General features: G+C 50.2%; 1 protein-coding gene across 3 annotated transcripts in view; it reads right to left on the reverse strand.

The window, feature by feature from the left end:
* IGF1R (insulin like growth factor 1 receptor) overlaps positions 1-27,070 on the reverse strand; it is a 449,624-nt gene that overhangs the window by 62,750 nt on the left and 359,804 nt on the right. For all 3 annotated transcript variants that reach the window (XM_070762987.1, XM_070762988.1, XM_070762986.1), the window contains exon 8: positions 7,576-7,814. In XM_070762987.1, the coding sequence (XP_070619088.1) occupies positions 7,576-7,814 (239 nt within the window). The remainder of the gene's footprint in view (positions 1-7,575; positions 7,815-27,070) is intronic.

Genomic DNA, 27,070 nt, shown 5'->3' on the forward strand with positions numbered 1-27,070 from the left:
TAAGCAAACTGAAAAGGACAAATGCCAAGAATAATTGTTCATCCATTAAAACCCTTTGCCACTGAAAATCAATTCCATATAATGGTGACTATGCCCTCTCATTTCCCCACTTCTGCACCAAACCCTCTCCAAGTTCAGCATCAATGACTCTAAGAGGTCAGGTCAAAGAATTACTGGGCTAGAAGGGACCTTGGAGGACTTCTATTCCAACCTCCTTCTCCAGGCAAGAGACCTGATTGCATCCCACCTGGAAAGGATGGAAAGCTGAGTCAACCTTGACCTGGGTGAGATGAACCGTTGTACCTACCTGAACGGTCTTCTCGATGCTCTGGAAGGAGAGTCCAGGATGGGTTAACCCTCAATCTTATTGGTTGAGACTGAGTTATAAATTAACATGTTAATTAGGCACCGCCCCTTGCCTGCCCCCAAGGGCTCAGTTTTAAAAAACGAAGTCATTATTATCCAACACAATTTTATTGAACCCTTATTAAACACAATGATTAGAAAAAACAAACCCAATCCCCTGAATCAAACGATTACTTGGGTGGGTCTGGACTCTCCTTCCAGAGCATCGAGAAGACCGTTCAGGTAGGTACAACGGTTCTTCTCCACTGCTTCTGGAAGGAGAGTCCAGGATGGGATATGCCCCAGTTCTAGTCCAAGGGTGGGAGAGAGCAGATTCAGGGATTAACAGTAGAACAAACCCTCTGCAAAACTCTTCTCCCAAAGGAAGCCTCAGCTGAAGCATACGTGTCCAGTTTATAATGTCGGATGAATGTAGAAGGTGCAGACCACGTTGCTGCCCGGCATATGTCCTCAGCCGAAGCTTGTGTCATCCAGGCTGCTGAAGTGGCTGCACTGCGAGTGGAATGAGCAGTAATCCCCTGAGGGAGAGTCTGAGTGGTAGTCCTGTAAGCTTCAGCAATACACTCTCGAATCCAACGACTGATGGACTTGGGAGAAACCCCAAGCCCCAATTTAGTCTGTGAGAAAGAAATGAACAACCTTTCGGACCTTCTAAATGGCTCTGTCCGTCTAATATAAATCTTGACGGCTCTCCTGACATCCAGTTTGTGCCACCTGAGTTCTAACGGATGATTCCCACGAGCACAAAAATCAGGCAACACTATTTCCTGCTTTCTGTGGAAAAGAGAGTTAATCTTAGGCAGGAATGCTGGATCTAGCCGTAAGACCAGCCTGTCAGGATAAAATATACAAAGATCGGAACGTACAGAGAGCGCCGATATGTCCGAGACCCTCCTAGCTGATGTAACAGCGACCAGGAAGGCCGTCTTAATTGTTAGGAACCTAAGTGTTATGGACCTTAATGGTTCGAACGGTGGACCAGTCAATGCCTTTAACACTAACGACAGGTCCCACGATGGAAATCGGTGAATTGTGGGGGGGACGAGTGTTTGCAGCGCCCTTAAGGAAGTCCTTTACCCAAGGATGGAGAGATAAGGATCTATGATCCCCTGTTCTAATAATTGTGGACAAGGCTGCAACCTGCCTCCTGAGGGTATTGGGAGCTAATCCCCGATCCAGACCCGCTTGGAGGAACCCCAATACCTGCAACACCGAAGCCGATTCCGTGTCCATGCTGTTCTCCTGACAGAACTTACAGAAGGCCGACCAGGTGGCCTGGTATATTCTTGAGGTGGATGGCCGTCGAGCTGCCTGTATTGTTGAGATAATGCTATCAGGTAAATGGTGTCCCCTCAATCTGCTCCGCTCAATCTCCAAGCGGTTAGTTGAAACCACTGGGGTTCCGGGTGATTGACCGATCCCTGGCTGAGGGATATTTCTCTGTCCGGAATCCTCCACGGTGGGGAAGTTGAAAGAGACACTAGATCCGAAAACCACGGTCTGCGTGGCCAGTACAGAGCTACCAGAATTACCTCTGCCCTCTCCCGCAAAATCTTGTCCACCACTTTCGGTAGGATCTTCGTCGGTGGGTAGGCGTAAAGGAGAACCTGCGGCCAACGTGAGGTTAGGGCATCGACTCCCTCCGCCCTGGGCGAAGGGAAACGAGTGTAAAATCTGGGGAGCTGCGCATTGGTGTGTGTCGCGAACATGTCCACCAGAGGCGTGCCGAAACGTTCCGTGATTGCCTGGAACAGTCGCGAGTCCAGCTTCCACTCTGTCGGGTCGAGAGTGGTCCTGCTCAGCCAATCGGCCTGAGTGTTGTCGACCCCCGCGATGTGTTCCGCTGATAATGATGCCAGATTCCTCTCGGCCCAGGTGAAGAGGGCCGAAGCTTCCTGCATGAGGCGTCGCGACCTCGTACCCCCCTGATGGTTGAGGTAAGCCTTGGTCGCTACATTGTCCGTCAGGACTAGTACATGTTTGTCTTGAAGAAAAGGAAGAAAGTGCTGGAGCGCCAGGAAAACTGCCCTGAGCTCCAGAAAATTTATGTTCACCGGGTTGAGATCCTCCTTGGACCAGAGGCCTTGTGTGCACTGCTGGCCAATATGCGCTCCCCAACCCGAGAGACTGGCGTCTGTAGTCAGAGTGACTAGATCGTGTGTGCGGAACGACAGCCCACGGCACAAGGCTGGGGAGACCCACCATGCCAGAGAGTCTTTTACCTCCCTTGGAAGACGAACCCGCACGGTGGAGTGGCTTGTCCGAACCTTCTGGGCTGGCAGCAGAAACCATTGAAGGCTTCGAATGTGGTGTCTGGCCCACGGAATTATCCCTATGCAAGAGACTAAAGTCCCTAGTACCCTGGACAAAAAGGCCAGGGATGTCCGTTTGTCTCTCCGGATGGATGAAATGAGGGACACTATGTTTTTCCTTCTCTCCGGGGAGAGGTACACCATGCACGAAGTCGTGTCGATGATGGAGCCCAGATGTAGTAGCGTGGTAGATGGAATCAGCTGACTCTTGGGCACATTGATGGTGAAACCGTGTTCCGTCAAGGTCCTCATCGTCATGGCGAGATCCTGTTGAGCCTGTGCCTGTGATTTGGACAAGATCACAATGTCGTCCAAATAGGCCATTAGGCGCACCGATTGTGCACGCAGGCTCGCTGTGAGGACATCCAGTAGCTTGGTGAATGTGCGGGGCGCTGAAGAAAGGCCGAATGGCATGGCCCTGTATTGGTAGTGCACGCCCTCGACACAAAATCGCAGAAACCTTCGATGAGGAGGATAAATTGGTACATGCAGGTATGCCTCCTTCAGGTCTAGTGATGTTAAAAAGTCCTGGAGGCGTATTGCAGTCAGGATGGTCTGCAACGAGTGCATCCTGAATTTCCTGTACAGGATGTACAGGTTTAGTTGCTTCAAATTCAGGATCAAACGGCAACCTCCCGATGATTTTGGTACAGTAAAGATCATGGAGTAGAAACCGGTCCCCCAGTCGTGCTGCGGTACTGGCTCTATGGCCTGGATATGCAATAAGTGCGTTATCTCCTGAAATAGTTCCTGACTCTTGGCAGGGTTCCGAGGTGTCGGGCACTGGAGGAAACGGTTGGGTGGGGGCTGAAGGAACTCCAATCTGAGGCCTCGCGACACCATGGCTATTGCCCATTTGTCCGAGGAGGTGGCTCGCCAGAATGAGCTGTAGAGGCGGAGCTTTCCTCCTATTGGTTGTCCGCCTTCGGAGTCATTTGGGGCGTTTGAAGCCCCTCTGGCTTGCGCCTCTAAATGGGCGTCTAGCCTGCTGATATCCTCTGGTTCTGTCCTGGAACCCTGACCGGTCATTTCGAAAAGATGAGGACTGGTTGAATCGGCCCTTCGAGTATGGTCGCTGGTTGTGGCCGGTTCCAGAAGGGGTGTCCCAACGAAAAGACTGCCGTCTGTTGTATGGTGTAGTCCGCCTGTCCTGCCGCCTGTTGGACCTGGGGAGAACCTTCCGCTTATCCTTATCTTCAATAAGGACTTTATCCAGGACCTCCCCGAAGAAGTCAGCGCCGCGGAAAGGGGAGGAGGCCAAGCGCCACTTTGATTTAGTGTCAGCCTGCCAGTTCCTTAGCCACAACAGGCGTCTGGATGAAAGCGTTGTGGCCATCCCTCTCGCTGAGAACTTGGCAGCGTGGAGAGTGGCGTCCGCCGAAAATTCCGCTGCGGCTAGCAGTTTACTCAAGTCCTGCCGCAGCCTACCATCTTCCGGTCCCAGTTTTGACATCATTTCTTCAATCCATGCTATGGAAGCCCTATTGAAGAAGGAAGCAGCGGCCGCTGCTCGAAATCCCCATCCGGACATGGCATGCGATTTCCGGAGCAAGATCTCCGCCTTTCTGTCCTCGGGTTTCAAATTATCCCCGGACTCGGCAGGAACCATGGCATTAGACACCAGGTTTACCACTGGGTGGTCAATTGGTGGAAATTGGAGCAGATTCTCCAGCTCTTCGTCACAGGTATAAAACTTGCGCTCCAACGCCGAAGGACCTTGAGCTGCCGCTGGTTGTTGCCATGGTCTTTTGGCGTTTTGTATAAAAATATCTGGTGCCGGGATATGGTCTGTTTCAGGTTTGGGTTCTGTCAGTAGGATAGTTGACCTTGGCGTTTCAGCGGCCTTTGCAGGACCGGGGAGGTCCACCACTAGTTTAGCCTTGTGTAATAAAGTCCTGAACAAGGCAGGCTTGAAGAGTCCAGCAACTGAAGGTGGCTCAGGAGTTGTCTCGTCATCGGACAAGTCATAATCCTTGTCGCTGTCCTCCTGTAATGTTCTCTCTGAGAACTCCAAACCTGAAAGGGGCGGTGCAGACCACAAATTCCGGCCTGGTGATTGACGGGGCTGTTGGCTGCATTGTTGCACCCCCGATGCTACTCCTTGTGAGTATACATTAGTAATCATCTCTTGCAGGGCAGGAGATAAATTCTGCCAGGTGTCACTCTGATTTCTGAGTCCAGCAGCTGTGGGGGTGAATGAAGCAGTTGGGCCTACAGTTGCTTGGGGCGAGAAACCCCATAAAGGCCTTGTATTGCTGGCAGAGCCTGGCCTGCTAACCGGCAGTTGGGCCTGTTGAGTAAGCTGGCGATCTGGGGACCAATCCCTTCCTGGTAGCAAATCCCCTTGGGTCATGGAGCGTGGTGTTAAGGCTCCTGATGGCAGATGACCTGGGATTGATCCTGTAGTCAGGGAAGGGGCCTGGAAAACAGTCTCCAACCTCTGCTCGAGCGCCTGAATCCTCCTTTCGGCTTCTCTGAGAGCTGAGGAGGAAGTTCCCTGCGATTTGGGCTTAGATTTGGCCTTATCTTTGGCCTTGGCAACTATATCTGGACATGCCACCTTCTCTGGCCCGGGAACAGTTGGTTCCATGGTACTCACAGAGTAATCCGTCGCTGGAGACAAGGTAATTTTGACTTTCCACAGCTCTGTGTTGGAGTAAAGTCACTGACCGAGGCTTTTCTCACCACAAAATGGCGGTCGGTCTTTTTTGTCCAGAAAAAACTCCACCCACTCGCGCCATCCCTCCAACGTGATAGGAGGATAGTGAGGAGAGTGAGGAGGTGGGGGGGTTCCTGCCAATTTCTATCCTAAAAATGGCGGCGCAACCGTTATCCGGCCTGAAATGAGGATCCAAGATGGCGGGCGCGATCTATGAGGGCGGTAATTGTCTTCGCCCTTCATCCCCCGGTGGCTATCAGAGAGCCTGAGGCCTCCGAGCCCAAGCGCCTGCAGCCGCGGCGGCCGATCGATCCCCTGCATCCTGGGGAGCCGCCGATCATATGGGAGGCTGCTTAATGAGGCCGCCGAACATATGTTCCTCAGCGCGCGCTTTTTCGTTTTATTTTGCCCTGTGAATGGCGGCGGCCGCGGCGGCCGTGGCGGCGGCAATCCGCTCCTGCCGCCGAACATCTGATCGGCTGTCAGCAGGCGATGCTGGCGGCGGCTTTATGCAGCGATCCGCTCTTTTGGCCTCATGTAATAGAAGACCTCCTGGGATCGACTTCCAAGCTTCCCCCGTCAGCCTCCCAGTGGGGGGGGGGCGGACCCCCCCACCTTCGGCTGCAGCCAGGTCTGACCACTGAGGTCAGGGACCTGAGGCTGAGTCCCCCTTCGAAACGGTACCCTCTGAGGGAAGAGGTTCCACAGGGACAAGCGATGGGGGTGGTGCCCACGGAGGGCAGAGACCCCTACTTCATGGAAGCTGCATCTGAAAAACAGTAAGGAGAAAGGAGAAAGAAAACATGTTAGTAAAAAAACATTTTAGGGTACTTAAATTTTACATTCAATTACTAAGTAAAAACTCATAGGTCTCGTTCCAATGACTGAGTTTTAAAAACTGAGCCCTTGGGGGCAGGCAAGGGGCGGTGCCTAATTAACATGTTAATTTATAACTCAGTCTCAACCAATAAGATTGAGGGTTAACCCATCCTGGACTCTCCTTCCAGAAGCAGTGGAGAATCAAACTGCCAAATTGCAGTCAGCCGGCAGTCAGCAGAAGTAGCCTGCAGTCCTGCCCTCTAACCACTGTGCCACCATGGCGTTTACTATATAGTTTAGCCTCCAGACATCTGGTCATCTTACTTGGTCTTCTCTGCGCACTTTCTAGGGTCTTGGCATCTTTTTTAAATCAGGGTGATCAGAACTGGATGCAGCAATATTCCAGGTGAGGCCTCACTTCTCTTACTATCCTCTTATCGGTTTGCAAACGCAGGTAGTCCTTGAGTTACGACCATAGTTGAGTCCAAAATTTCTACTGCTTAGTGAGATGTTTCTTACCTGAAATTTGCCTGCATTTATGAACTTTCTTGCCATAGTTGTTAAGTGAATCACTGCAGTTCTTAATTAGTTACACAACTGTAAAATTAATCTGGCTTCCCTATGGACTTCGCTTGTTGGGATGTTGCCAAAAGAGATCAAAATGACCTTGGGACAACACAATCATCATGAGTCGGATGCCAAGTGGCTGAATTTTGAACGTGTGACCATAGGGAATGCCATAATAGTCATTAAGTGTGAAAAACTGTCCTACATCACTTTTTTCAGGGCCCCGTTGTAACTATGAATGCTCACTATTTGAACTGTTGCAAGTCTGCCACTGAATCCCATCAATCAAGAGGATTCACAGGAGAAGCACTCTCAAAGCGTGCAAAATCTTTGGGGTTTCCTGTCTGGCCCTTTGGTGGCACCAGATTCTAGAGTCACTCCAGTTTTGGTAGCATTCATCATTTAGATTGATAAACCATGATGCTAGTACAAATGATTCTAAAACCTGACAGTTAATTTTTTTTTTCTTTTACTACGACATTTTTCTTTCAAACTATGAATTTTGGAATTACACAAAGCTTGAATGAATGATACACTGGAAATGAACTGTGTTTTCTGGCCATCTGCTAGAAAAATCTGGGCAAAGTTTTCCATCCCAATAAAAGATGGCAAGCTACAAATTGAAGTTACGGCACAGATTTATTAAGAAAGTCCCACAAGGACTTCCTAGGAAGAAAGCAGATTTATTATGCCAAAATATTTAAGATTTATAGCTAGTTTAAATTTCATACAAGACATCATGAATCACTTTTCCAAATGCTGGAGTCCTCTCCTTGCCCAATCAAGACCAAAAGACAAAAACACAATTCATTTTTCTAAATTTTATCTTCACCAAGTCTAATGACTTCTCACCTGCCGCCTTAGTGCGGATGTAGACAATCTCACTCTTCGCTCCATGAGGGTGGTGGTTCTCCATCATAGTGAGCATGACAGCTTTGACATAAATTGCATATTGGGTCCATGGTTTCAACGGCTGCAGTAAAATTCCAGGATTGTCATCTTTGTTGGAAGGCAGGTCCACATCAACCATGTTCCAGCTGTTAGAACCGCAAGCGTCCTGCCCGTCATATTCAGTTACGTTCTTGAAGGCTCTGAAATGGACAAGCAAAGGAGCTAGGACATGTCTGTTTGATAAAACGGTTGGATAGGATAGGAAAGGAAATAGGAAGGGAATGGGAATGGGAATGGAACAGAATAGAATACAATAGGAATAGGAATAGAACAGAACAGGAGTAACTTTATTGTCACTTTAAATGTACACTAATTATATTAAAAATGAAATTTCACTGCATAGAGCTTTTTACAGGGTCACCACCTCTAATTTTATACTATGTAAACATGACAAGATAAATAAAAAATATGTTTATATTATATGACACAGAGAAGCAACACAGTCTATTTGGATTCATAAATGTTTACAACAAGAAAAACGAATCTTGTGAGATTACCAGATGGATGGCCTAGGGAAGGGGTAGGCAAAGTTGGCTCTTCTGTGACGTGGGCTTCAACTCCCAGAATTCCTGAGTTAGCATGATTGGCTCAGGAATTCTGAGAGTTGAAGTCCACAAGTCATAGAAGAGCCGACTTTGCCTACTCCTGGCCTAGGGAACAAAGCTGTGACAGAATCTAGTTCAATGAGAGCTCATTACTATTCTGATCAAAATTGCTGGAAACTGAAGGACATTTCCCATCATTCCATGGTGGAAAATAGCAATTGCAGTTAAGCTTATCCACAGTCCCACAGTGCTTTACAGTAGAGGTCCCCAACCTTTTTAGCACCAGGGACCGGCTTTAAGTTAGACGAGTTTTCCACGGCCCGGTGGGGGGGGGGGGCTTTGGTCATATGGGGGTGGGGTTATGGAGGGGTGGAGCTTAGTGACGCAGCCCTCCACACTTCTCCACAGGGCGGGGAGAATGAGGAGGCTCCTTTGGCGGCTGGGGGCTGCCTGGCTTTGTGATTTTGGCTGGGGGGGGGACTTAGGAAGGTCCTACTTCTCCCCCCCCCAGCCAAAAACTCAAAGCCTATCTGCTGGATACGGGCGATGAGCGGGACGAGCGGCGCCGAAGCCGGTGGCTGTAGCAGCTGCTGCAAGAGGCTCTCCGCTCTCGGGAGAGTTTAACAACAGAGGCTCTTTGGCTGCCCGGGCCGCGCGCGGGCGCACACACGCACACACAAAAACATAACCCCGTAGATGGGAAAAGGCTGGATTCTTTCTCCCCATCTCTTCCATTCAAGGGAGGCTTCAATAGACTCAGCCACCAAACAATAATAATAATAAAATCAGCGAGCGCCAACCATAACCCCACTTCTTTATTTTTCAAAGCTCGAGCGGTTCTTTTCTCCTCGCTCCAGAAACTTGGCGATCGCGCCCCACCGCCGCCGCCTCCTCCGTTTCCCCCAACGGCAAGCAATCTAAATGCGGGAAGGGCATTCCGGCGCTTCCCTTCAGCCTCAGAAGCCCCCTCGACGCTTGGCAGGCTGGCGTAGCTACGAACGGGCATCCCCCCACGAGCAGGGCGGCTGCTGTTCTCTTTTGACCCTCGCCTGGAGAAAAACATGAAGAGAAAGACTCACTTTTCGGCGCGCGTTACGATCCGAGATCTTGCAAGTGGGGGCACCCGCTTCGGATGAACTGTGGCGGCTGGAGAGATGGTTATGAGGGGAGCGAGCGAGGAGAAGAAGATGGGAAAAGGTCTCCGGGTGGCCCCGCTTGGCTCCGTCTCCCTCCACGCAGGATGGGATTTGGGTCTCCGACGCCCTCGCCCGTTCCCTCAGGAGCGATGAGTGGGACGAGCGGCGCGGAAGCCTCTTGCAGCAGCTGCCACAGCCACCGGCTTCGGCGCCGCTCGTCCCGCTCATCGCCCGTATCCAGCAGATAGGCTTTGAGTTTTTGGCTGGGGGGGGGGAGAAGTAGGACCTTCCTAACTCCCCCCCAGCCAAAATCACAAAGCCAGGCAGCCCCCAGCCGCCAAAGGAGCCTCCTGATTTTCCCCGCCCTGCCCGACGCCCCATCCTGTCCTGCATAATGTCCTCTGCCGGGAGGGCAGCAGCGCCGCGGACCGGCTGGAAAACCCCAACGGCCTGGTCCCGGTCCGTGGACCGGCGGTTGGGGACCTCTGCTTTACAGCACTCTCTGGTCACTTTACAATGCCAACATATTGCTTCCAACAATCTGGGCCATTTTATCGACCTTAGAAAGATGGAAGGCTGAGACAACCTTGATCCCTGTCAGGTCAGGATCAAACTTCATACTGTGGGCAGTTTGCTTGCAACACTGCATTCTAACCACTTAACCACCTGTGCTCCTGAAGAGGATGCAATTTTTAACCCAAACTGTCAGGCACAAAGAATCAGAACCGCACATTAAGTTCCAATTAAGCCGATTTATTTTGACTGGCCTACCTACCTACCTACCTACCTATCTACTACTACTTATTATTATTATTATTATTATTATTATTATTATTATTATTATTATTTTCCAGTTAAGTCGATTTATTTCACATGCCTATAGCTTTGTACAACTAAAGATCAGCACTAAATTGGTGCTAGCTAAGAGTTAACATAATTCAAACGAGGTTGGACTTAAACAATTTGGAGGAATTTTAGACCAGTTGTGGGAATGTAACAGGTCTAGGCTAATGACTTGCTTGACTCTGCTCCCAGTCTCTGCCTATTTTTCTCCTACACACACCTCCAATAATCCCTGCACCATGAAAGGAAAAGTTGACATTTTCATCCAATCCTGCCCACATTTGAGATATGTATCCATCCATTTTGCAGTCCTCAGCTTAACAACGAGAAAACATATGAAGAGAGGTTGCTGGAACTGGGCATGGATAGTCCAGCAAAAAGGAGGGCTGTGGGGGGGCATGATAGGAGTAGTGATCCCTTGTTTATCGTGGGTGTTCTGTTCCAGGACAACCCGTGAGAAACGAAAATCTGTGAAGTAGCTTCCCCCCCCCCCATTGTCCCTCACGTGCCTGGTGTTGTCGCACCTCTTCCCGGAGGACCCCCTGCGCCAGGCAAACTGGCTTCCCATCCGGATCCTGAAGATACTGAGCGGTCACCTCTTGCACCCGGAATACCTGCAGCCGCTCTCCTCCCTGCCCGTCAGCCCCATCAAGGTCAGTGCCAGGTCCAAGCCTCTTTTTGCCTGCCTAGCTGGGCCTTTTTTGGGGGACCTCTCCACCGTGCGCGCTCCCAACTCCTTGCCCGGCTGCTTCCCCAGGCCTCAGTGCTTCAAGCCGAACTGATTTGGCTGGCTGGCTTGATGATGGCAGGGAACGGGGAGTGGGGTGGGCGACGACGATATGGAAGAAAGACGCATCCAGCAGCAGAATTAAACCACGGCACAAAATTCAAAATTGGAGACGAAGGCACCGAAGAGCTCGATGCGTCTTTCTTTTGTCTCTTCCCCCCACATCCCTGCCATCAACAGGTCGGCCAGCCAAATCAGTTCGGCTTGAAGGTAGCAGAGAGCAGATATCCCCAAACTAAAGGGGGGAGGGGAGGAAGGAGAGCCAGATGGAGCTCCAGAAGCAGCCGGGCAAGGAGTTGGAAGCGCATGGCCAAGAGGCAAAAAAAAAGGGGGGTGCAGCTAAGCGGACAAAAGGAGGCTCAGACCTGGCACTGACCTCGATGGGCCTGACGGGCGTTGAGGAGAGTGGCTGCAGGTATTTTGGGTGCAGGAGGTGACCGCTGTGGACGCTCAGTATCTTCAGGATCCAGATGGGTAGCTGGTTCACCTGGGCAGGGGGTCCTCCGGGGAGAGGTGTGACAACACTGGGCACATGAGGGACAATGTGTGTGTGTGGGGGGGAGAGAAAACCCATGCTGCACCGAAGCCATGAACAGTGAAGCGTGAAGTGGCGAGGGATCACTGTATACAGGTACTTGAGGGGCTGTCACAGAGAGGAGGGGGGTCACACTATTTTCCTGGGCACCACAGGAGCAACGGATGGAAACTGACCAAGGAGAGATTCAACCTGGAAATAAGGAAGAACTTCCTAACAGTGAGGGCAATCAACCAATGGGACAGCCTGTCAGTGGAGGTTGCTTGAGCAGTGTGTTGGACTGGATCAGTGTTTCCCAACCTTTTTTCAGCCGTGGCACATTATTCACATTTACAAAATCCTGGGGAACATTGAGCGGGACAAAAAAAATCTCTCTCTTCCTCCTTTTCGTGCTATTTCTCTCTCTCTCCCTTTTTCTCTCTCTTCCTTCCTTTTTCTTTCCCGCGCTCTCTCCATCCCTCTTAGTTTCTCCCTTCTTTCCTCTCTTTTTTGCTCTCTCTCTCTCTCCCTCCTTCCCTCCCTCTATTTCTTTCCCTCACCCTCCTTCCCCCCTCTTTCTCTCTCTCTCTTGCTTTCTCTCTCTCTCTCTTGCTGTCTTTCTCTTTCTCTCCCCCTCTCTCTCCCTCTCTCTTTCTTGCTATCTCTCTCTTTCTCTCTCTCCCTCTCTTGCTATCTCTTTCTCTCTCTTGCTCTTTCTCTCCCTCTTTCTTGTACACCACGCCACAGCAGCGGCATTGGGCAGTAGCCGTGGGGCGGCGGCAGGGTAGTCAGCTGTGAGGCGGAGCTCCGGAACGGCATTGCATAGGTATGGGCGTGGGGCTGGAGCCTCCGTCCCAGCCCAGCCAGCAGGCAAGTGCCAGCCACGCAATGCCAGCATGTACAGCATACAGCAACATGTCCAGCCGCCATCAGTGCCTCTGTCCTGGAGGTCTGGCTCACATCCGACCACCCTGCCGCCGCCCAGCGGCTACTGCCCGGTGCCGTCGCTCTCCTGCCGGGCCCCAAAGCTCACCTGCTGCCGCCGCCAGGGAAGCTCCAGCCGGGCGGGGCGCTGCAGCTGCCGGAAAACTTGGAAGCGCAAAGAAGGAAGCTCAGCTTCCGGTCTCACAACTTTTTGCTCTTCGCACTCTCAGCAAAAAGTTGCGAGACCAAAAGCTGAGCTTCCTTCTTCGCAGCACACCTGACCATGTCTTGCGGCACACCAGTGTGCCGTGGCACACTAGTTGGGAAACACTGGACTAGATGACCTGCAAGGTCCCTTTCAACTCTAATAAATGAATGAAGATTGATCTCCTGTTTAAATCGATTTTGTGCTCATGTGTTGTTGCAGTTAAAGGTGAAGTAGTCATTAACAGGTAGGACATTTTGGTATATGATTTTATGAACTATAATTAAGTCGGAACGGAGACGACGGAGTTGTAAGTTGTCTAAACCAAGAATTTCAAGTCTGGCGGAGTAAGGTATTTTGTTGTGAGAAGAAGAATGAAGGACTCTTCTTGTGAAATATTTTTGGACTCTCAATTGTGTTGATGTGCAATGTGGGTTCCATACAGGCGAGCTGTATTCTAGGACTGGTCTGACAAATGTTTTGTAAGCTCTTGTTAGCAGTTCAAAATTACCAGAGAAGAAGCTGCGAAGGATTAAGTGAACAACTCTTAAAGCCTTTTTGGCAATGTTGTTGCAGTGGGCTCTAGGACTTAGGTCATTGGATATGAGTACTCCAAGGTCTTTGACAGATTGAGAGTTATCAATAAGTTCAATACCTCCAAGTTTATATTTAATATTCTGATTCTTTTTACCAATGTGTAAGACAAAGCATTTAGTGGTGGAGATTTGAAGTTGCCAGGTTTTAGACCAGTCTGCTACGTGGTCAAGGTCTTTTTGAATTAAATAGTTTGACATCATTTGCAAAGAGAACGCAATTGCTAGTGATGCAATCGCAAAGATCGTTTATGTATAGTATGAATAGTGTGGGTCCTAAAACACTACCTTGAGGGACACCACTGTTAACAGGAGCAGGATAAGAAGTGGCACTTCCTATTTTGACCATTTGTTGTCTGTTAGATAGGAATGCTGTTAACCAATTGTGTACTAGTCCAGAGATGAACCGTTGTACCTACCTGAACAGTCTTCTCAGTGCACTGGAAGGAGAGTCCAATATGGGTTATTCTCAATCCTATTGATCGAGACTGAGTTTAAAATTAACATATTATTAGGCACTGCCCCTTGCCTGCCCCCAGTGAGCTCAGTTTTAAAAACGAAAGGTAATATAATCCAACACAATTTTATTGAACCAATATATATATATAACATTAACCATAACCACCGAACCCAGCTTCCCTGAAACAATCTAATGCTGGGTGGGTTTGGATTCTCCTTCCAGTGCACTGAGAAGACCGTTCAGGTAGGTACAACGGTTCTTCTCCATTGCATCTGGAAGGAGCGTCCGATATGGGATATACCCAAGTTCTAATTTAAATGGGAGGGAGATTGTTAAGTCAGGGCAGCTGGAGAGGAACACACCCTCTGTAATACCCTTCTCCCAAAAGATGCCTCAGCTGAAGCATAGCCGTCCAGTCTATAATGTCTAGTGAACGTAGAAGGTGTCGTCCAAGTTGCAGCCTGGCATATGTCCTCGATCGAGGCTTGAGTTCTCCAAGCTGCTGACGTGGCTGCACTGCGAGTAGAGTGCGCCGTGACCCCTTGAGAGGGATTCTGAGCTCTAGCCTTATACACCTCCCCTATGCAGTCCCGGATCCATCGACTGATTGAACTGGGAGAAACACCCAGGCCCATTTTTGGCTCTGCAAAGGAGATAAACAACGACTCAGACTTCCTAAAGGACTCGGTTCTTCTAATGTAGATCTTAACCGCTCGTCTAACATCTAGTTTGTGCCACCGGAGTTCTGTAGGGTGGCTTCCGTGCGAGCAAAAGTCCGGCAAGATCAGCTCTTGTTTCCTGTGGAATAACGAGTTGACCTTAGGAAGAAAGGTCGGGTCCAAACGTAGGACCACCCAGTCCGGATAAAAGATGCAAAGATCTGGTCTGGTGGATAACGCAGACAAATCCAATACACGTCTGGCTGATGTGATAGCCACTAGAAAGGCCGTCTTGATGGAAAGAAATTTGAGCTGGATGGATCTCAAAGGCTCAAAGGGTGGACCAGTCAGAGCCTTCAACACTAGGGATAAGTCCCACGTTGGGAATCTATGCAGTGGTGGAGGGTGTTTGTTCATAGCACCCCTGAGAAAGTCCCGTATCCAAGGGTGAATAGCCAAAGAGCGGTATTCTGGTAACCGAATAACGGTTGCCAATGCCGCCACCTGCCTCCTAAAGGTGTTTGGAGTTAGTCCTTTTTTGAGGCCCAATTGCAAAAATTCTAGTACAGTAATTATTTGAGCCCTTTCCGGTTCCATATCTTTCCCTTTGCAGAACTTACAAAAGGCCGACCACGTTGCCTGGTAAATCCTGGACGTGGATGGCCGGCGGGCAGCCTGCATTGTGGCAATAATACTATCCGGTAAACATTGCTCCCTCAGCTTGTTCCTTTCAAATGCCAAACGGCTAATTGAAACCATTGCGGGTCTGGGTGATAGACTGACCCTTGGCTGAGTGTGATTATTTTGTCCGGAATCCTCCAAGGTGGGGAGATCAACAGAGCTACTAAGTCCGAGAACCACGGGCGGCGTGGCCAATGTGGTGCGACAAGCAACACTTCCGCCTCCTCCAGTAGAATTTTGTCTATCACTCTTTGAATCAAATTTGTTGGAGGAAAGGCGTATAAGAGGCCGCGTGGCCAGCTTGACCTCAGGGCGTTGACTTTCTCCGCCGTGGGTGAATGGAACCGAGAGTAGAACCTGGGGAGCTGTGCATTGGTGTGAGAGGCGAACAAGTCCACCAGCGGTGTCCCGAATCGAAGAGTGATCTTGTGGAACAACTGCGGATCCAGTCTCCACTCCGTGGGGTCCAAGGTGGTTCGGCTTAGCCAGTCGGCCTGGACATTGTTGACGCCTGCTATGTGCTCCGCAGATAGAGAAGCCAAGTTGTATTCGGCCCAATTGAAGAGAGCCATGGTCTCCCTCATGAGGCGTGGTGATCTCGTACCTCCCTGGTGATTGAGGTAGGCCTTTGTTGCCACATTGTCCATTAAGACTAACACGTGTTTCCCCTGAACCAAAGCCACAAAGTGTTGGAGCGCTAAGAACACAGCCCTGAGCTCCAGAAGGTTGATGTTTACAGGGCTGAGGTCCTCCTTGGTCCAAAGTCCTTGTGCCACTTGGAGGTCTATGTGCGCGCCCCAACCCGACAAACTGGCGTCTGTAGTCATGACAACCTGATCGTGAGTCTGGAAAGAACACCCCTGAAACAGGGCTGGCGAAGTCCACCAGGCCAAAGACGTCCTGACCCTCTGTGGGAGTCTGATTTGCTTGTATGACTGACCCAGATCTGCCCTCTGGGCCGGAAGCAGAAACCCTTGCAACGGGCGGATGTGATGCCTGGCCCACGGCACGATCCCTATACATGAGACCATGGTCCCCAGCAGCCTGGACAATAAGGCTAGGGAGACTTTCCGTTGTCTCTGGACAGAGGTTATCAAGGCTATGATGTTGTCCTGCCTGTCCAGTGAAAGTGACACTATGCTCGTAGTTGTGTCTATTACCGACCCCAGATGCAGGAGCCTTGTAGATGGTTCCAGTTGGCTCTTGGAAACATTGATTGTAAAGCCGTGTTCCTCCAGAACCTTCATTGTAAGGTGGAGGTCTTGGTGCGCCCCTGCCTGGGACTTGGACAAAATGATTACAGTGATCCCTCGATTTTCGCGATCTCGATCTTCGCGAAACGCTATATCGCGATTTTAAAAAAAATTATAAATTAAAAATACGTCCGGGTTTTTTTCTACACCACGGTTCAATCATTTTCTCATTTCTCTTTTTTCTCCCCTTTTTTCTATCATTTCTCTCTCTCTTCCTTCCACTCCTCTCTCTCTCTCTTTCCTTCTCTCTCCCCCCCTCCACTTGCCCACGAGAAGAAAAAAAGCAATCTCTGCCGGGCAGCTCCCCTTGTGCCCTCGCTTTGTGCCTGCCTCTTGTCCCTCTCTTTTGGGGATTTTTTTTTCTTTTCTTTTTTCGCCTTTGCCGCTTGGTCGCCGCCGAAGAGAAGCGCGGGGAGGGCGAGAGAGGGAGATCGTGGCATGCGAGGTCCCTGCAGAGCAGAGGGGGTGGCTGAGGCGGCGGAGGCGTGGCGGCGGCAGGCGAGCTTGGAGACGCAGCCTCGGCAAGCCGAAGGTTTCCGCGGCTCTGACCCAGAGCAGGAAGGGCTGGTGGGGGCGGCGAATCCACCTCCCCAGCCACCGGCTCCACCATCTGCGCATGCGCGGCCATGGGAAAAAAGGGCGCGCATGCGCAGATGGTGTTTCCACTATATCGCGAAAAATCGATTATCGCGAGAGGTCTTGGAACGTAACCCTCGCGATAATCGAGAGATCACTGTATATCGTCCAAGTATGCCATCAGGCGGACGGACTGGCGCGCAGATGCGCTGTAAATACATCCAGCAACTTCGTGAAGGTGCGAGGGGCCGATGATAGGCCGAATGGCATGGCCCTGTACTGATAATGTGTCCCCTCTACACAGAATCGGAGATACTTGCGATGTGGTGGAAATATCAGCACATGCAGATAAGCCTCCTTCAGATCTAAGGAGCTAAGGAAGTCCTGAGGGCGCACTGCCGCTAGGATAGTATGTAGAGTGTGCATCCTGAATCTTCGGTAAAGAATGTATTGATTCAATTGTTTCAGATTCAGAATTAAGCAACACCCCCCCGATACCTTGGGGACTATGAACACCATAGAGTAAAATCCCGTGCCTTCTGCGTGTTTCGGCACGGGCTCTATGGCCTGGATCTCCAGGAGGTGACTTACTTCTTGGTGTAGTTCCTTCCGTTTGATAGGGTTCCTGGATCGTGGGCAATGCAGGAAACGGCTGGGTGGGGGCTGAACGAACTCCAACCGCAGTCCCTGTGTTACGGTAGATAATGCCCATCTGTCTGAGGATGTGGCACGCCAGGAGGTACTGTAAAGGTGGAGTTTCCCTCCCACTGGCTGTGTCACAATAGAGTCATTTGGGGTGTTTAAAGCCCCTCTGGCTGGAACCTCAAAATGGGCGTCTAGCTTGTTGATATCCCCTTGTGCGGTCTTGAAATGGCGCTCGGTCACTCATGTAGGTATTTTGGGTAAAATTGCCTTGAGAGAAGGGCCTAAACGATTGGTTTGACCGTGAAGTGTCCCAGCGAAAGGACTGGCGCCGGTTGTAGGGGTTCTGGCAGCGATCCTGTCCCCTTTTGGACCTCGGGAGTATTTTCCGTTTGTCCTTGTCCTCTATGAGGACTTTCTCCAATATGTCTCCAAAAAGTTGAGAGCCCTGGAACGGCGAAGAAGCCAGGCGCCACTTCGATTTAGTGTCTGCTTGCCAGCTGCGCAGCCACAGCAACCTACACGATGCAAGGGTGGCTGACATCCCTCTTCCCGCGAATTTGGCAGCATGTAAGGTGGCATCGGCTGAAAACTCCGCAGCCGCCAACAACTTACTAAGGTCCTGACGCATTCTCCCCTCCTCTGGTCCCAGGCGGGACAGCATATCCTCAATCCAAACTATGGAGGCCCTATTGAAAAATGAGGCAGCTGCTGCTGCGCGGAACCCCCAACCGGACATCATATGTGTCTTCCTTAGAAGAACCTCGGCCTTCTTGTCCTCTGGCTTCAAATTGTCCCCCATCTCAGCAGGAACCAGAGCGTTGGAAACCAGAGTCACAACCGGCTGGTCTATAGGAGGGAACTGAAGCAGGGCCTCTACTTCATTGTCAAAGGTGTAGAATTTCCTTTCTACCACTGATGGTCCCTGGGCCGCCGGCGGATACTGCCACGGTCTTTTAATGCTTTGTACAAATATTTCTGATGCCGGGACATGGTCTGTTTCAGGCTTGGGCTCCTTCAACAGAGTAGTGGATCTGGATGGTGTGACTTGTGAAGGCTGAGCCGGATCCTTCAACTCCATTGTCTGCTTTGCCTTATGCAGCAGAGTTCTAAAGGAGGACTGTTTAAATAAACCTGCCGCCAACGGCTGTTCTGGAGGTGTTTCATCCTCTGACATATCATAGTCCTTGTCACTATCCTCCATTAATGCTGGTTCCTCAGTCACGGATCCCAGACCTGAAAGGGGCGGTGCAGACCAAAGATCCCGGCTCGTGGCTTGTCTTGGCAATTGAGTCCCCTGTTGTGCTCCAACTGCTATGCCTTGTGAGTAGGCACTAGTAATCAGCTCCTGAATGGCTGGTGGCATATCTCGCCACGCATCTGGCTGAGCCCTGAGTCCCGCAGCCGTAGGAGTGAAAGTAGCTGTTGGGACCATCTTGGGCTGAGGAGAGCATCCCCACACCGGTCTTTCTTGACCCGCAGAACCTGGCCTACTTCTGGGAGTATGTAACAGAGGCAATACTGGGTGGTCTGGAGACCAATCACTCTCTGCTCTGGCCTCCCCATGAACTCTTGGGGTTGTTGGGCCGGCAGCCTGATCAAAACCCAATGACGGTGTCGCCTTAGGCAATGAAGCTGCATTGAGGGCTGCTTCCAGCTTTTGCTCAAGGGCTTGGATTCGCCTCTCGGCCTCCTTGATGGCTGAGGAAGATGACTGCGATGTTTTGGCTTTTATCTTCCCTTTATCTTTGGGCTTGGGCACCGGGGTAGGAGGGAGGTTTTGCTCTCCACTGCCATTAGGTTCCATATTACTCACAGTTAAGCAACGTCACTGAAAGAGGAACGGAACAGACAAGGAGCTCTGTTTTTTTACTTCTGTACTGATTAACCGATCCTCAAAATGGCTCCCCGTGCTGTCAGTGGAGTGTGCCTGCGCGTCCCGGCCCTTCCAGCCATTCCTTGCGCCCTTTTCAGCGTTACCGAGATAGAATACAGGAGGGGGGAGGGGCTTCCCGCCAACCGCCAAAATGGCGGGCGCGGTGCACTGCCTTCATCAATATGAGTACTGAAGGGAGAGTGCTGTTGCACCTCGATCCCCAGCGCCAGCCCTCGATTAGAAAGGGAATCATGCCTCCGCATTCCTTTAGCGCTCCAGGCAGCCGCCGAACGTATGGGAGGTAGCCAGCCTCCTCTGCTCAAATGACAGCTTATTCGGACGCTTCCTACGGCCGGAGGGAGAAACCGCAGCTTTCCTTCCCTCTGCCTCAGCCGGCGGCAACAAGAGGCTTGCGGCTTAGCCGCCAAACATATGGGTGGCGTCCCTTTGAAGCCTGCCACGTTACTTCCCCAAGCGGCGGCTGCGCGCCCCAGCTGATCCCAACGGCCGCCGAACATATGGTCCGCCTCAGCCTCAATGGCAAGTGCTTTCTGGCGGCGATCTGGCGATGTTGGGGCAAATGAAATTGTCTTCGGGGGACTCCGTGTCCCTGAGCCTCCCAGTGGGGGGGGTAGACCCCCCCCACCTTCGGCTCCCAGCCAAGTTTGGCCACGGAGGCCAGTGACACCAGGCTGACACCCCTTCATGAGACGGTACCCTCTGAGCGAAGAGGCCTCCTGGGGAAATCTGATGGGGGTGCTGTCCACGGAGGACAGAAACCCCTCCTGATCTTCTGCAGCATCTGAAAAACAGAAAAAAACAAAGAAAAACAGGTTAGACAAATTAACACAATTCTTTATTTCCTAACTAAACTCATACGTCTCGTTACATGGACTGAGTTTTTAAAACTGAGCTCACTGGGGGCAGGCAAGGGGCAGTGCCTAATAATATGTTAATTTTAAACTCAGTCTCGACCAATAGGATTGAGAATAACCCATATTGGACTCTCCTTCCAGATGCAATGGAGAAGCTGTAGGATTTGAGTTTCAGAAGAAGTTTGTCGTGGACAACTGAGTCAAAGGCTTTGCAAAAGTCGATATAGATCGCATCAGTTGGATTACCTTGGTCGAGTTGAGTGGTCCAAGTGTTTTTACAGTGTAAGAGTTGTAGATTACAGGATAATTTTTTTCTGAAACCACATTGTTTATTGGAAAGTAGGTTATTAGCTTCAAGGTGGAGTGTAATGAATTGGTTTATGATTGATTCCATAACTTTGCAGTTGACACAACACAAAGAAATAGGTCTGTAATTTTCAACGTTGCTTGGATCTCCTTTTTTGAAGATAGGCATTACTGTGGCAAGTGACTATAGTGTGGGTAGGGAGCTAGTACTGAAAGATTTATTAAAAATTATGCTCAGAGGTTCAGCCAAGGTGGAGGAGAGCTTTTTTAAGAAGTATGCACATAGTCCATCTGGTCCAATAGATAAAGATAGTTTTAGGCTGTGTAATGCCTTTCTAACGTTATCTTCTGTAAAATCAATTTGTGTAAGATTATTGAGGTTATTTGTGGTGCGATTAGGAAATGTTGGGCATGAGCCATTATTGTTTTATCTAATTTCACCTGATCTGACCCTAGCCACTTTGGGGGAATGAGACGCTTGCAAGCACCTCAAAAACTAATATAACTTTGGTCCATATGATCATTCACTTCAGATTGAAAAGGGGGGGTGGGGAAAGCAGAGAAAGTTGTATCCTAAATAAGACTTGAAGTTTTGGGAAGGTTATTCTAAGGGGGGAAAATGTTGGCATTACAATCTGCATTTTAAAAAAAGGTGCCTTTGGCCCCAAAAAGATTGGCGATGATATATCCAAATTGTAATCAGGCATGTTGGGAATGTAAAAAAGAGCAGGGCACCTTCTTTCATTTATGGTGGTTGTGTTCCAAAGCAAAAATGTTTTGGAGGAAACTCCAAAAATGGCTACAGAAAATAACGGACACTGTAAATGAATTCACGCCAGAATTCTTTTTGTTAGGTATTATTAAAAAACCATATCCTAAAAATATTAAATATTTATTACATATAGTAACAGCTGCAAGAATTGCCTATGCACAAAGATACCTGTTGAAAAAGAGATAATTTAAAAAAATATAGGACTGTGCAGAAATAGACCGATTAATGATGGAACCAAACAATCAAAAGGACTCAGACTACTACTCTACTTGGACTAAATCAGTGATGGTGAACCTTTTTTCCCCCGGGTGATGAAAGCGCAGAAGTGTGTGCTATCGTGCATGCGCGAGTGCCCACTCATAATTCAATGCCTGCGAATGGTGAAAATGGCCTCCCCTACCCCCCCCTCCCATTAGAGGCCCTCTGGAGGCCTGAAACAGCCCATTTCCCAAACTGGTGGGCCCAGTAGGCCCATTTTTTGCCTTCCACAGGCTCCAGAGGCAAAAATGCCCTCCCAGAGCCTCCGGGTAAGCCGAAAATCAACTGGCCACACACACATGCACATTGGAGCTGAGCTAGGGTAATGGTTTGCATGCCAGCAGATATAGCTTCACGTGCCACCTGTGCCACCCGTACCATAGGTTCACCATCACTGGACTAAATAGTATAAATGGCACAAAAAGGAAATGCAAAACAATAGTAAGAGATGGACAGAAAAGCAAAATAATATAAAAAATGACTGTGTATACAATGTATAAAGATATAATATATCAATATGAAAATAAATATATATATGGATGTTGATCCACTTGAAAATATTAAGTTGTAAATTTTTTTTTTAAATCAATGAAAATATGTTTTAAAAAATGAAAAAAGGTGCCTGAGATGGGTGGAAACACAAACAAACAATTAAATAATCAATCAATCAAACCCACATTCTTTACTGTGATGGAATTGTGACATTTGAAAATGTGGCATTATTTTGACAATATTTGCTCTTTATTTTCAATTCAGTCCTTTCTATTAAGCAATCAGGTAACTATTTGTTCAACTAAATAACAACTTTCATTGTATAGCTTGTTACAGTGGTACTTCAGTACTTGACTGCTTCAAAACTCATTGAATTTGGTACATGACATCAAAATATTGTCGGGTACTTGTTGTTTGCTTGGTATTCGGCCACTGTGATAGGAAAAGGGGAACAGATAGGAAGTCAACCATGCCGGAAGATCATGACAAAAAGAAGAGGGCGACAGGACACAACGGGCGGAGAGGAAGTCGGCCCTGGTGGGGATATTGCTAACATAGGAAAAGGACCGTTGAACTTACCTGAACGGTCTTCTCGATGCACTGCGAGGAGAGTCCAACATGGGTGATACTTCAGCCTGATTGGTTAGGGACTGAGTTAGATTAGCATAATAATTAGCTCCGCCCTGTAGCCACCCCCCTATAGCTCAGTCAAAAAAAACGAAGGAGTAATGCAATCAACACAACTTTATTAACTCAACAAAATAACTAGACTGAGCCCCTGGGCCAAATGGCCGGGATGGGTTTGGACTCTCCTCGCAGTGCATCGAGAAGACCGTTCAGGTAAGTTCAACGGTCCTTCTCCAATGCACTGCTGTGGAGAGTCCAACATGGGATATACCCAAGATTAAGATAACAGGGCGGGAGAAGGCTGGACCAGGGGCGCATGCGATTCACACACCCTCTGCAGCACTCTCCGGCCAAATGCCGCCTCAGAGGACCCAAATGAGTCCACTTTGTAGTGTCTAATGAAAGTGTTTGGGGTGGTCCAAGTCGCAGCTCGGCAGATGTCTTCCAAGGGAGCCTGCGTGGACCACGCCGCGGAAGTTGCCGCACTCCTAGTGGAATGTGCCGTGACATGTTCCGGTACTGTCCTTGATCTTGAAGTATAAGCAATAGCTATACAGGATGTCACCCAGCGACTAAACGTAGTAGGAGATATTTTGGCTCCCATCGTAGATGCTGCAAAGGACACGAAAAGAGCTTCCGTCCTTCGGAATGTGGCCGTCCGGCGAATGTAGATCTTTACCGCTCTACGCACGTCTAGCTTGTGCCAGCGTAGTTCCAGCGGGTGGTTTCCCTGTGTGCAGAAGTCAGGGAGCACAATGTCGTTGGACCTGTGAAACAAGGTGTTCACCTTTGTTAGGAAGGTTGGGTCAAGGCGTAAAACCACCCTATTTGGGTGGAAGCAACATAAGTCCGGTCTGACCGAAAGGGCCGTAAGCTCGGATACCCTTCTGGCCGATGTGATGGCCACTAAGAAGGCCGTCTTGAAAGATAATAGCCGAAGCGAGATACTACGGAGCGGCTCGAAAGGGGGAGCTGTTAAAGTGTCCAGGACAAAGGAAAGGTCCCATGATGGAAATCTGTGTACTGTTGGAGGCCGAAGATTGGAGGCTCCCTTGAGAAAATCTCTCACCCAGGGATGATGGGAAATGGATCTCCAGTCAGTAAGTTTGACTATGGTGGAGATGGCTGCCACCTGTCTGCGAAGGGTATTAGGGGCAAGCCCTTTGTCAAGGCCTGCTTGTAAGAAAGACAGAACGTGGTCCACTGAAGCTGATTGTGGATCCACTCCCCTGGCCATGCAAAATTGGTAGAAGGCTGTCCAGGTGGCCTGGTATATCCTTGTGGTTGAAGGCCTCCGGGCTGCCTGAATTGTAGCTATCACGTCTTCCGGGAGTGACGCTGCCTTCATCCTGTTCCCCTCAAGTGCCACGCGGCAAGCTGCCACCACTGGGGGTCTGGATGGGAGACTGACCCCTGGCTGAGGGAGACAAGGCTGATCGGAAGCCGCCACGGTGGTGATATTGACAGGTCCATCAGGTCCGCAAACCATGGACGGCGTGGCCAGTAAGGAGCGATTAATATTATCTCGGCTCTCTCCGCTATCAGTTTGGCAATTGTCCGATGGATAAGACATACTGGTGGAAAGGCGTACAATAGGCCCTCCGGCCATGGGCTCCTGAGGGCGTTGACCCTCTCGGCTCCCGGTGACGGGAAGCGGGAGAAAAAGCGCTGCAGGTGAGTGTTGTCCGACGTGGCAAACAGGTCTACTAGTGGCTTTCCATATCTCCTGATCACGGCCTGGAATGCCTTCCCCCCCAGGCGCCACTCTCCCGGGTGTAGGGTGGACCTGCTGAGCCAGTCCGCCTGCACATTGTCCACTCCCGAGATATGCTCCGCTCTGAGGGATAGTAGATTTGACTCTGCCCAGGACATGAGGGCGTCGGCCTCCTGCATTAGCCTGCCCGACCTCGTTCCCCCCTGATGATTTATGTGGGAACGGGTGGCCACATTGTCCGTGAGTATCAGTATATGACTGTCCTGACACTCGTTGTGGAAGGCCTGAAGAGCTAGGAAGACCGCTCTCAGCTCTAGAAGATTGATGTTGGTGTCTTCTAGATCCGCTGTAGTCCACAGCCCCTGTGCCACTTGTGTCTCCGAGTGTGCCCCCCAGCCTGTGAGGCTCGCGTCTGTGGTGATGACCACTTCCTTTGTCCTCAGGAAGGTGGAACCCTGAAGTAGGGCCGACGAGCGCCATCATGGGAGGGAGCGTCTGACCGCCCTCGGTATAGACACCAGACGATGGGAATGGCTGGATCGACTTCGTTGGTAAGGAAGAAGAAACCACTGCAGGGGCCTGATGTGGAGTCGGGCCCAAGGAACAATCTCGATGCAGGAAACAAAGGTCCCGAGTACCTGCGATAGGAAGGCCAAGGATGTCTGTCTTTGTTGACAAAGAAGAATCACCATCTCCCGGATTTTCTGTCGGCGTTCTTGTGATAGAAAGACCTTGCCTATTTGGGAGTCTATAACTGTCCCCAAGTGAGGAAGACATGTAGTGGGAGTCAGATGGCTTTTGCGGAAGTTGACTGTGAAACCATGGTCCCTTAGGGCAGTGTTTTTCAACCAGTGTGCCGCGGCACACTAGTGTGCCGCGAGACATGGTCAGGTGTGCCGTGAAGCGAAGCTCAGAGGGGGGAAGGAGGGAGAGAGAAAGACATAGAGGTAGAGAAGGAGGGAGAGAGGAAGAAAGCTAAAAAGAGAGGGAAGAAGGAAGAGAGAAAGAAAGATGGATGGAGAGAGAAATAGAGGGAGAGATTTTTTTTGTCCAAACTTTTTTTTAGCTGCCCCACCCCTTAATGTTCCCCAGGTTTTTGTAAATGTGAATAATGTGCCGCGGCTCAAAAAAGGTTGGGAAACACTGCCTTAGGGTTTGAATGGTCACCTGTAGATCTGACTGTGCTCTCTCTGGATCCCTCGATAATATGACGATATCGTCCAGATACGCCATCAGGCGCACTGAACTGGATCGGAGGGATGCCGTTAAAATGTCCAATAGCTTCGTGAAAGTTTGCGGAGCGGATGACAGACCGAATGGCATTGCCCTGTACTGGTAGTGATTGTCGTTGATGCAGAACCTGAGGTATTTGCGGTGGTCTGCATGCACTGGTACGTGGAGGTATGCCTCCTTCAAATCTATGGAGGTCATCCAGTCGCCCCTCCTTATGCAGGCAAGAATAGTGTGGAGTGAATGCATTTTGAACCTGACATACTTGATATACAGGTTGAGCTGCTTCAGGTTCAAGATCAGCCTGCATCCCCCCGAGGTCTTTGGTACTACAAAAACTATCGAGTAGTACCCCGTCCCGCGTTGATCTGGGGGGACCGGCTCTATTGCTCCAATGTCCAACAGGTGAAGGACCTCCTGCTGCAAGAGAGCCCTCTTGTGGGAGCAGTTGGTCCAGGGGCATTGGATAAATCGTTGATGCGGTGGATAAAGAAACTTGAGTTTGAGGCCCTGGGAGACTGTATTGAGGGCCCACACATCTGTGGTTGTACCGCTCCATGCTGTGGCAAATGCCTGGAGGCGGCCTCCAATAGGGATTTCCATAGCCCAGTCATTTTTGTCCACGGAATCCCCTCTGGTTAGTGTTTCCGAAGGGCTTCCTGGATTGCTGATACTGCCTACCTCTATTGCCGTATCCACCTCTGTTACTCCTGAACGTGTTCTGGTTGTATCCACTAGAGTAAGGCCTCTGATTTTGTGCGCCCGCCGTGGCAGGCTCCTGGCGAAAGGGCTGGCGGCGGTAGAAGGGAGTCTGACGTCGGTCCGCTCGCCTGGCTGATTTTGGCAACACCTTTTTCTTGTCCTTATCTTCGATAAGGACCTTGTCCAATGACTGACCAAAAAGTTCTGACCCGGAGAAGGGTGCCGAAGCCAGGCGCCATTTAGACTTAGCGTCGGCTTGCCAGGATCGTAGCCAAAGCAATCTCCTAGATGACAGGGTTGCTGCCATTGCTCTAGAGGCGAATTTGGCTGCGTTTAAGGTCGCATCCGCTGAGAATTCGGATGCCAGGATCAGCTTGCTTAGATCCTGCCTGAGCCGCCCCTCTTCTGGCCCCACTCTGGCTTGCATTTCCTGTAGCCAGAGTATACTGGTTCTGTTGAAGAATGAGGCGGCTGCAGCCGCCCTCAAGGCCCATGAAGCCATCTGGTGGGTCTTGCGAATGAGTGTCTCTGCCCTTTTATCCTCCGGCTTCAGCCCCTCAGCCAGATCCGACGGGACCATCGCGTTGGAGACCAAACTCGCAACCGGTTGATCAATGGTCGGGAAGGATAGTAAGTCCTCGATTTCCGGATCGAAAGTGTAGAATCTACGATCCATCATAGAAGGCCCCTGTGCTGCCGCCGGGTGTTCCCATGGGCATTTGACGC

This window comes from Erythrolamprus reginae, chromosome 10 (assembly GCF_031021105.1).
Source record: "Erythrolamprus reginae isolate rEryReg1 chromosome 10, rEryReg1.hap1, whole genome shotgun sequence".
In the NCBI taxonomy this organism is placed as follows: domain Eukaryota; kingdom Metazoa; phylum Chordata; class Lepidosauria; order Squamata; family Dipsadidae; genus Erythrolamprus; species Erythrolamprus reginae.